The 12,034-nt window shown below is 39.7% G+C and overlaps 1 protein-coding gene across 1 annotated transcript in view; it reads left to right on the forward strand.

Moving 5' to 3' along the window:
* Positions 1-12,034, forward strand: part of LOC124797974 (dystroglycan 1-like) — a 137,896-nt gene that overhangs the window by 96,070 nt on the left and 29,792 nt on the right. The window contains exons 3-5 of the mRNA XM_047261144.1: positions 5,938-6,177; positions 6,671-6,799; positions 7,009-7,131. Coding sequence (XP_047117100.1) covers positions 5,938-6,177; positions 6,671-6,799; positions 7,009-7,131 — 492 coding nt within the window. The remainder of the gene's footprint in view (positions 1-5,937; positions 6,178-6,670; positions 6,800-7,008; positions 7,132-12,034) is intronic.

Consider the following 12,034-nt stretch of genomic DNA (forward strand, 5'->3'; position numbering starts at 1 on the left):
CCAATACACTTGAAATCCAGGTGAGACCACGCCTCGAAATCATCTGGCGGCTGGGAAACCCGTTGATGGGTCCCACTTGCCACCGGATCGAGACACGTACCAAATCGCCCAACTGTGTCCGCTCGCCACGGATTGTCCACCAGATGTTTGCTTGTTGGTCGCTTGACAGGAGTTGAGACCGGCCCGGAAAGCGGCACCGGCGAATCGGGCAACGTAATGCCCTCTCACCAGCTGCTGCCGACGTCAACATTTCTCTGGCCTCGCGTGGTGCAGGCTGTGCCGGAGGTGTTGACAGGGTATTCAAAGCTGCTCGCAGACGTGACGGAATTGAAGCGTCACCGCCCCTCCCCCAGTTTTTAACCCTAAGATACGGGAGGATTGAACAACACTGAAACTTCAGATCCAAAAAAAGCCTAGTCCAAAATTCTGGACTAGTCTGTAGCCCCCGTAGACAGCACAGACCGAACTCGGGTATACTCACAAAGATTCCAATCACAGTTAAAAGTTGTTACGGTTATGTAATCTGGTAATAAGCGTATTGATATCGAGGGTAGTAAAAATCTTCGTCTTTTGAAACCAGCCAAAAACATGTATGCAGGTCAGGTAATGTTATTGACTGGAGAACAGTCTTTTTGTTGAAGGCTCGGTAATCCACAACAGGCTGTACTCCATCATGCCCCTTGGGTTCATCAAATATGGGAGAAGAACAGGGTGATGAGCGTATAACTTCCTCTTTCAACATCTCATCTCATGGCGATCTTAAGCTGCTTAATACGACGTGGAGAGAGCCAATATGGCGGATGTCTCACAGGGATATCGCCTGTAAGCTCTGTTTTATATTCTTCACCTTTCACTTCACCCAGATGATCGGACAAGAGATCACTAAACTTATCACACAGCCTGCGGATCCGATCCTGTTCAGGAGATAAATGTCTAAAATCATAGCTGTCTTCCTTAACCACGTCCATCGTGACCACTCGTTTGCTTCTCAATGCATCTCTCCAGCTGGTGCTTATAAAAACCACAGGTGTGCACCCCGTGCCAAAAGAAAACTTGCCTCTCCTCCAATCCGGAATTAGGCCCACATGTTGAATAAAACTGGCCCCAAAATAGCGGGAAAGAACAAATTCAGAGCCACCCTGACTTTAATCACCCAGGTAAAATTTTAAGTACGCTCATTAATGAAAATTCCCCAAACAACTGTATTCCCCCAGAATTAGCTGCTCTATGTGACTGTCTCGCCAGTGAGCTCAGGAAGCTTGCATACTGCATGGCATGCCACATACCAATCTTGTTAAGCAGGCTTGAAGAACCTTTTATAAAATGGGGCCCAAGTTGAAATGGGCATTCAAACCAGCTCAGAGACCCTATGGGATTGAACCGTCACATTACACAACTCCATAGACCCGTGTTACACACTAAAAGGAAAGTGTGAATAGGTATACATACTGGTCACTTGGCATCACATTACATTAGTGGTATATCCGCTGATTACATCAGATTTGCAGTAATAGCTGTATTACAGCTCCAGAATTGTCCATTGGGCTTTACACTGCAGACTTGTACCAGTGACCAGGGCACTGGGTGCAACGGACCAGTTCATCAGCAGTCGTAGAATCAGAAACACAGCGAAATGAATACCATACTTAATTTAACAAGAACTCATATGACAGACGAAGGTGGTCTTGCAAAGGTGTGGGTTGACACTGGCTGGCAGAGACCACCTTGGTACCACACGAGGTAGCTTGTTGGCTGTGCGCAGATGCTGGGAGGTAGAGTTGCAGCTTTAGCAGCCTCGCAGCTTGTGGCTGTGGCAGATGTTCCACCAACAGCAAGTCATGTAAGCTCAGGACACCAACAGCTAGCAGTAGTAGGTCAGGTGCGATATGTGCCCATATATGTGGACTTTCAATCCAGGACTCCTTGAAAACACCCAGATGCTAGCTGATGACAGCCTGGAGATGACCCTTGCTGGATGGCGCCCTTTCAGACACCAGCAGCATCAGGTCTAGGAGCAGCTAGCAGTCGGCAGCTAGTTGTAGGTGAGAGTAGGTGACCCACACTGGTTTGACAGCTGTCAACAAGTGGTTCTCAGTGCAGACAGCAGTCAAAGACAGATCTGCTAGGTCTGGGCGGCAAGTATTTATGACAAATTTTGCGCAGCTTGTTATGCCTTCATCACAGCACTGATCACATAGGGAGGTCAAGGTGGCACAGCATTGGGGGTGGCGGCAGTCGGGGGGGGGGGGGGGGGGGGGGGGGGAGTGGGGGAGAAGCTTGATGTAACTGCACTTGCCACTTTGCCAGGCTGTGTCTTGCACCATGCTGCCTCAGCATTATTCTGGCCCTGACAGTAGAATTTCACAGGTGCCCAGCTGGTCCACTTTCCCCTGAGCTGTGAAGCCTATTGGGAAAGGTGTTGGTGTAACTGCTGATAACCAATCCCATCGTCACGTTAATGGCATACAATGTAATTATTCTACATTATTGGGGGATAAAATCTGAAGAACTGTAAAAGTACACTCAATGGTATATTTTAGTTATATAGTGGCTATATGCTGTTTCCTAGTGTTTATCCTCTTGCATGGGGTCTGTTGTTTTCATGATTTGTCAAAGTTATTTTTATTTTTACTTTGGGAACAGATGTTTTTGCTGTCACCACAGTCACATTCACACCTGTGTGGTGTATGCCCAGCATGTCCCACATGCAAGAAGAGGTATGTGTGTGGATACACAACAGTTTTACTGGCTTCCGAGAGTAAATTACCTAATTACGGTTTGTCTGGTCACTGTCAGCACATGCAACAGTCTTGCTTGTTTGCTTTAAGTTTACTATTACTAAAAGCAAAAGCCAATAAGACATTACAGTTGCCTCCTATTTTAGAGCACACTCCCACTGGCATTCCTCAAACAACGTTTTCTACCTTTCAGCTTTGGTTCTTCCTATAGACACTGATTACCAGTGCAGTTATGTTGATTATGGCACAAGTTACATGCCAGAAGTGAACAACAGTCACTCATTAAAAGCCAAATGCTGGCCACTTCATCTGACAGTGTGGTGGGTTCTTTTCGTCAGAACAACAATCCTCTCCAGCTGCCTGTCCAACTTCATCCCCAGAGGATGAGGATCCACTTTCACTTTCAGGGGCACTTCACCAGTAGCTGCCAACTGACTACATAACAAACATGCTCACTAGTCTTTCTGTCACCTCTCATACTAAACATAGCCTGACAAGAATTCATTATGTTCCCAGCTTTGACATTTTTACAAAGTCATCTACTGACAGTAGACATGTAACTTTCCACACTGTCACTCTGCCTGCAGTAAGTAATGATGTTAACGATATATTTATACTTGGAATGTCACTAATGCCAAAAAGCAAACTGACATTGCAGAAAATGTCATCTCAAAACAAAACACATACATGAAATAAAATATTCTTATTACTGGTGACACTACTACTAGTGCTTTGTGTAAAAATATGCAAGAAATGTGGATTTCAGTTTTTACTGTTAATTATGAAATTGATGTCATATACACAGTTATGGTACACAACTTTAATTAGAAAAGAAATCAATGATTGAACTATTTGAAAAGCAAACTGGACGTTGTCTCAAACAACACTTACTTGGTTGACAAAATATAGTGACTGTACTTTCACAATGTTGCCGCTGTTTTGAAATTACAGAGGTTTCTTACTGGTTCATTCTTTCTTGATATATAACACTGCCAATGTGGTAAGGGTATTGCATGGAATCATGTGGGTGCTGGGAACTGTCATTAGTCAATTTTAACTGAACTTTAGCATTTAGAATGGTTATCTGTTCTCACAAAAAAGTCACAAAATTACTGCCGAGCCAAAATATAAGCTTTGAATATCTCACAGTTTAATCAATGACCTCATTAGCTGTCAAAGAGGTTCAAAATCTTGCTCATTCAGTTAGTTTTACACCTCTGATGCCCATTGCTTGTAAGGAATCTTGTCATTAAATTGTACTTTGCCACAATAAGTGTATCTGTAACTGCTTTATGGGCACCCATTCATTCAGTTTCTGTCATGCAACAAATCCCATCAAGTTAATCATTTCTCTTGCTGTGGAAGTTAATGATGTGCAGCTAATGCCACACAGATTTCACATCACTGTTCTTGTACCACACAGCATGCACAACTGTTTATTATTTCAAAAGAATTGCCAGAGGTGTTAATACATTTTTTCTCACTGAGAGACAAGATGGTCAATGCCTTCATGGAAAAAATGTTTGCAGTTGCCTATGGACTCATGATTATACCCAGGCATGCATTACTTTGTCTGAAGCAAATCGATGGCCACAAATGTGTTCCTTCAGAGCTCCAAAAATATGGAAATTGGATGGGCAGAGATTGGGCCTGCATGATGTGTAAGGGCTTCTGCGCAAAACTTTTGCAACATAGTCAAAATATCCTACAGCAAAATGCCCACCCACATGTTGCCAGGTTGTTTCAGCTATGCTACAGAAGTTTCAGTGGGAAGCCCTTACACATCCTCCATACAGTCCTAATCTCTCCCTAGACAGTTATCATATTTTTGGAGCCCACAAAAGCATTAACCATTTTTTCTGAAAGTGGGATAAATGTGTTAATGGCTGGCTATGATGTCTAATTTTGAAATAATAAACAAATTACTTAATTTTTACTCATATGTCTCATTTTCATTTGACTGCCACAATAAGTGTATCTGTAACTGCTTTATGGGCACCCATTCATTCAGTATATATATATATATATATATATATATATATATATAATACCAGAATATATATATAATACCAGAAAATATATATATATATATAATATTAAGCCTTTATTTTGATTCAGTTTTTCTTAATCTAAGACATTCATTTCGCTTGTGGATGGAAAGTTCACAATTATGCCATGTTAATTGAGTGAAAAGCCATCAAACCAAGTGGAGAAACTTGAAAGCAAGTACCAGCGGGAAGGCTGCATCGCCGTTCTCATGACCACATTTTGTTCCAAACCTCTTTCAACACACAGCAGTAGGTCTACCAATACTAAACTTTTCGCATTTATCAGTCTTATGTGTGGTATCATACAGCCTCTCAGAATGAATTTTGCCATGTGTCTTTTTGAAACCTTGGATCAGACATAAATGTTTGTGTCGTGCACATAGCTGTCTTATCGTACATATATTATCCATTGTTGATTCCTGTGTTTTGTTTAGGAAACAAATTTTTATTTGTGGGTAAAAGACCACCTCTCCCTCCTTGATAGTTATTTTTGAAAGGAATTTGATTTCGCATGGGTAACATGAGGATATGTGACTCATAAGGCACTTCTCCCAGAGGGTTTGCAATTAAATTGAACAGCAGAACTATGAAAATAATTTTAGGCTGGCTACACATTGATCATAAATACTGTACATATTTACATAATCCATAATTTAGTTATCTAAATTAGGAAGTTATCTCTAAGTAAACCCCTTGCAATGTACTAACCAGAGTAAATACAACATTTACTGAAGCAGGGAATGAATCCGTATTATTTGTAATGCACATTAAGTTGAAATAAATTATTGAATGAAATTCTTTACACAGAATTTATCACTTATTTAATGTCTCCTATCTTGCAGTGCGATTATTGAAAAGAGCTACTATGAAAATAGTACAAAGCAATCCTCATGCTATATAACAATGAACTGGAATGTGCATGTGAATAAGAAACACATACTTAATATGCTGTTCCAACAATGAACATGCAGTGGACCTTGCCATCAACAGTTTGTCATTTTCTTTCATCATAAATTTCAATACACATACAAAAGAAACAGAATACTAGATGTAATGTAATCAGATAGATAAAAATCTACTATTTATCCAATTCCTTTATACTCTCAGAATACTGTTTGTTCTATACACAAAATTCTATGCATTATTTTCAGGCTTATGGACCATCTGGCAGGCCTCTTCCATCATGGTTGTTGTTTGACAAGTTAAGAGGACAATTTGAGGGAGTGCCCAGTATTGAAGATGCTGGAGAGTACTACATCACAGTGAAAGCACTTGGGCAGCATCCTGAGAATACAGCCAAAGATGTCTTTTCGATAGAAGTTATACCAAGTAATGTTGCAGCAGAAGCAATAGCTGTTGATAACTCTCTACCAATTAGTCCACACCATAAGGTATTTTTTTTAATTTTGTTACTTTTTTAATGGAAAACATTATTTTCTATAGTGATATAAGATTATGCTATCCTGTATAGCAAAAATTTGTTGATAAAGCTGTGTATTGTGTCTGAATTGCATGTCTGACTAACTGAAAAACTTTTAAACATATTCAAAGAAATGGAAGAAACTGATAGCAGTACACTACATTTCAGGATTTCATAGGTCCTATAATCTCTCTTTGTAAGAATTATTGTGAGAACTGAAACTGAAGGAAAAAAGAGTTCATATTTTATCCATACAATATTCGATAAGGTACTTTTGTGGGAACAATGAAAGATTCCCTTTAGTTTCCTTAAATTATACCTTTGGCAATCCCGTTATAGTACTCGATGTAATATTCATTTCGTCTGAGAAAAAAACCTGGGCATTATAAGCAAGGTAAATTTCTATGCTAATGTTGTTACTTTACATGATGTTTGGGATTTATATACGTTCATTAAATTTTCAGGTAAAATGTGATCGAGGTGAAGACCCCACTTTTTTAACTATTGCTCTAGATGTAAAATACGACAGTTTGAAGCCATCACAACGAATTTCTGCTATTAAGAATCTTTCAGGATTTTTAGGCCTTCACCATGTAAGTCAAATTTTAGTACATAATTTGTTCATCATACATGTTACAACATGTTACCTCCATTGATGATCATTTTGTCACCTTGCATCTATTATTACTTAAAATAGTGAATGAGCTGTTAATTTGAGTGTTTGTGTAATAATTGTTTTAATTTGTAAATTACTAATTAATGTTATGGTTCCCATAACTGATCTGCAATATTTTTGTAACAGAGTTTATTTCACCTCGAGCCACATAATACTCAGGAAGACTTGCTAAGTGAAAGTATCGTGCTGGCTGGACCAGGAAATTTAAAGCAGAGATCGAATAGGCACTCATCAGCTGTAAGATGGCAGGTAATATGAATCATTCATACACAAATTTCTAACAGACTGGCCATAGCACAGCATTAGCTGTTAGTAATTATTTGTGTGAGAAGAGTTTATTTCCCGAGATCTTTGTAGCCACTTTTCTTTATTTATATTTGTATCTAACAAGAAATGACTGTTTTAATCTACATACATAATAATCACTACTTACAGAACAGCTACTATTTTTCTCAGTATTTGTCATAAGTAACAACCAGTGAAAACGTTCAGTAAGATCCAATTACCTCAGGTGGTATAGACATAGAACCGATAGCAGATATTTGGACAGATTACAAAGGTAATATAATTTGCACATAAACATCTGGCTCACTTACAGTTGGTTACAAAAGAAAATTTTGGTGCTAAGAAGGAAATACTTTTTGGTTGAAAATTTAGAGAGATTTTACAGAAAAATCAATGATTAAAATATATTGAAAGCTAATACCATAGATAATAAATGTTTTGCAATATTCATGCTGTGTTTGAAAGTCTCTACTAAGACAGCTGAGAAAAATTCTTATGGAAACTAGAAGAAAGGATACACATATTTGGAATCACAATATTTTGTATCAGAATTTTCTTTAATTCTGTGGATTGCTTGTAATCAAAATTGAAGCAGAGTACAAAGCAGTATGGTATATGAAAGCCTCAGAAATGTCAAAAGAGAGTCAAAAAGCTTTCTTACAATTAAGAAATAAAACCAGGTGCATTTACAAATAGCAAATACATAAAAAAATACCATGCAAATGCCATAAAATGTTGTGAAAACGTACTCTGCACAGAAATTGAGTTAGTGGAGTCCAAATTGTCATCATAGCAGATGACCCAAGCAATGATCCCTTCAGCTTTAACATAATTCACTAATAAATATTCTTAATGTTCATGGTCAGAAGAACTCTCTTTTGTCAGTGTCATTTACTGTGGCAACAATACATTTCCAGACACATGTTCATAGGACCTTATTTCCTCCATCTGCCCCTGCAGTTTGTTGGTTTTATTAATGTTCACCCTGTATAAGCAGAGCAGAGGTGACTGGGAATCTTTCTAGCACTGAACCAGGCTGTAAATGGGAAAATCTGCTGACATAAATGATTGTGACAAAGAGGAGATCATTATGGCCTAGCACCTAGGAACAAGCATTTTGGAAGTGGCTGAGTATGCAACAAGGTGTTGGACATCAACATCTAATTACAGCACCTGAAGGTTGGAAACATGCCCACTTTGCAAAGATGGATACAAAGTGAAATGTGGCAGATCTGTTAACAGTCCAATATTGGTGCACTCCGTATGTTTTTTGGAAGTAGCTTAATATACATTGGAACTAACTTTTATGATAAAATTAAAAGTATTTTTCACATAAAAACTGACACGATGAAGCATAGTTGACCAGAGTCTTCTTTGTACCCACACTTGTTTACTTGTGCAATAAACTCATTGGGAACCTGGGATACACTGGTCAGCACAAATTGCTGGACATAGGACTGTGTGTTCCCACATTGACTCAAACGATGTCATCAAATATGATCGCAGTGGCCACAGGAACATCAAAATTGGACACTGGATCAATGAAAATATGGTACCTGGTCAGGTGAATCATCTTTTTGATACGCCAGGTCGAACAGTCGTGTCCAGAAACGACAACATCCAGGCCCACAGCTGCTTAAAAAATACACCACATAGACACAGGCCAGTCAGGATGGTACTACACTAAGGGGACAATGATAATAAATTTGTGCTGATGTCTTACTCATCAAGTTTGCTTCTTCTGAACCTGATGGAATACATTTTGGATGCTATTGGTTTTCAGTTCTATGTTCACAAACCACTAGCCCATAATTTATGAGAATTATGAGAGCTATGCACAAACATCTGGTGCTAAATACCCCAAGAAACCTTCCAGGGACTTGGCAAATCTATGCCATACAGAACCACTGCTGATTGCTTTCTACAGGTGCAGCAACACACTAAAAAGCCTGTGGTCATGATGATTCGGCTCACCAGTATACCTTAATAAAGCAATCTTTAACAAGTTACCATTTGACATAATGCATTAAACAAAGAATTCCAACTCAGTTGTAATTAAAAGACTACTTTAGACTACTAGAAACTACGTGAATATCTGCATTCTGGAACATTATGCCCATGAATTACATTTTGTTGGGTTTCATTGAGTTTATTGCAAAATTAAAACAAGGCTAGTTACAAAGATGATTTCAGTCAACCATGCTCCATAAGTGTCAGTTTTTGTATGAAAAATACGTATATCGTATCCAGAAAGTTAGTAACAATGTATATTAAGGTTTTGCTATTAAACATTCTGAATGCCTGCTCATGTAACATTTAATTGTATGTATTTGATTCTTACCATGTTCTGCTGTGTGTAATGTTTTTCTGTGATATGTGGTCATAAAGGCATGTCAGAATTCCACTGAGATACTGTGTAATAATTCTTATTGGTCAGTATACTCAGCCACTTTACCTGTGTTCAAGATGACCAAAATATAAATCTCTCTGCAGCTATCCTGATCTATGATGTCCACAGTTTCCCTAAAAAACTTCAGTTTGCCAATGAATATTGAACCCTAAACTCCATTCCTCCTGCTTCTGAAATGTGGATACATGTATTTTTTGGGGGAATTGTGCCCCTAAATGAATACTTGGAAAGGTATACAGCTTAAATTGTATAATATGTGATGGTAGAATAAATCACATATCAGGAGGCATTCTCCTGTTAGTAAAATTTCATAGCATATTTGCACCCATCTGCAAACTGTAAAAATTGTAACAAACCCAATGAAGCTTGTCTCTCTTAGGGGCACAGACAGTGTGATTAGCTACTATTTGGTTGTGCATAAGACTTGGTTGAGTACATTCGTGAGCAGCTGAAGTACGCAACTGGTTAGCACCAGGTAAATCCAGTTTCATCTTGATTGTACCATTTTCTTGTGATTTTACTAAACATAAAAAGTGTAGAGCAACCATGCTGATATGTGTTGACTTAACTACCACCCACAAGATTTATTGGAGATGAGGCCCATTGTACCTTATGGCATCCCATATGTGCTCAGTAGGATTTCAATCATGTGACCTGGGAGGCCAGTCTATGCTTGAAGAATCCAGTGGCATTCTTCCTGTTTCCATGCCTGTCAGTGTGCATTGTGACGTACAGTGTCAGAGGAACATACAAGGCATGTTCAATAAGTAATGCAACATTTTTTTTTTTTTTTTTTTTTTTTTTTCGGTTCTGAAAGCAGATTGGTTTCAATCAGAATTCCAATACACCATATTATTCCCCTCTCTTTTCGTCACAAAATCCTATTTTTTCAACATAATCTCTGTTCAATGCAACAACCTTAAACAGCTTTACTGGGAGGGCGTGTATGCCCACATGGTACATTTTACTGGTCGATGTCAGAGTCAACATCTTGCTGCATCAATAATCTGCCCTTCACCTATATATTGCCTCCCTTGGAATGTGTCCTTCATTGGGCCAAACAGATAGGAGGAGGAAGGCATGACATCCAAGCTGTAGGGAGGATGAGGAATAACAGGCCAATGAAGTTTTGTGAGTGGATGCACAGACTTGTGTGAGACCTTATGCTGTCATGGAGAAGGAAAATGTCCAGAATGAGATTTTCACCCTGCAGCGGAGTGTGCGCTGATATGAAACTTCCTGGCAGATTAAAACTGTGTGCCAGACCGAGACTTGGGGCTTTGCCTTTCGTGGGTAAGTGCTCTACCAACTGAGCTACCCAAGCATGACTCACGCCCCATCCTCACAGCTTTACTTCTGCCAGTATCTCGTCTCCTACCTTCCAAACTTTACAGAAGCTCTCCTGCGATAGCACTTGCCCGTGAAAGGCAAAGCCCTGAGTTCGAGTCTCGGTCCGGCACACAGTTTTAATCTGCCAGGAAGTTTCATATCAGCGCACACTCCGCTGCAGGGTGAAAATCTCATTCTGGAAGCATCCCCCAGGCTGTGGCTAAGCCATGTCTCCGCAATATCCTTTCTTTCAGGAATGCTAGTTCTGCAAAGTTCGCAGGAGAGATTCTGTAAAGTTTGGAAGGTAAGAGATGAGATACTGGCAGAAGTAAAGCTGTGAGGATGGGGCATGAGTCATGCTTGGTTAGCTCAGTTGGTAGAGCACTTGCCCCCGAAAGGCAAAGCCCTGAGTTCGTGTTTCGGTCCGGCACACAGTTTTAATCTGCCAGGAAGTTTCAAGGAAAAGGTCATTTGCATTTTTGTGATTATGAACATGATGATTTGGTTTCTTCAAGTACCTGAGGGCGGCACAACATACAGCAGAGTTTATTGTTGCACCATGAGGAAGGACATCAAACAACCCCTTCAGAGTCCCAGAAGAGTGTCGTCATGACAGTGTCTGAGGGTGTGGCTTTGAACTTTTTCTTCGGAGGAGAGGTGTTGTGGCATCACTCTACGGATTGCCATTTTTTTTCCAGTTGTTCCATCACTTGTGATGATGTTGACAAAAAATTGTCACAATATCCTCCACACAGATGGCCCTTCATTGCTCTTTATGATCTCCTGTTAGGTGATGATGAACCCAGAGGACACACACATTTGAGTATCCCAGCTGGTGAATAAGTGTGTCAGCTCTACCAACAGAGATGTCCAGTTTTCCAGTGAAGTGTTTCATTGGGATACATTGATCACCTCGAATGAGTGCGTCAGCATGTTCCAATGTTAGAGTAGTTTCAGAATTGTGCAATCGCCTGGCATGTGGGAGAGCACATAGGTTTGTGCAACATTGTTGCTTTGGCGGCACTTTGCCCAACAACTCACCATGCTTTTGTTCCATTCCAGGTCTCTGTAGACATTCTGCAAGTGCCTAAGAATATCTGTGATGCTCTGGTTTCCCTCCAAAAGAAA

This window comes from Schistocerca piceifrons, chromosome 5 (genome assembly GCF_021461385.2).
Source record: "Schistocerca piceifrons isolate TAMUIC-IGC-003096 chromosome 5, iqSchPice1.1, whole genome shotgun sequence".
NCBI lineage: Eukaryota > Metazoa > Arthropoda > Insecta > Orthoptera > Acrididae > Schistocerca > Schistocerca piceifrons.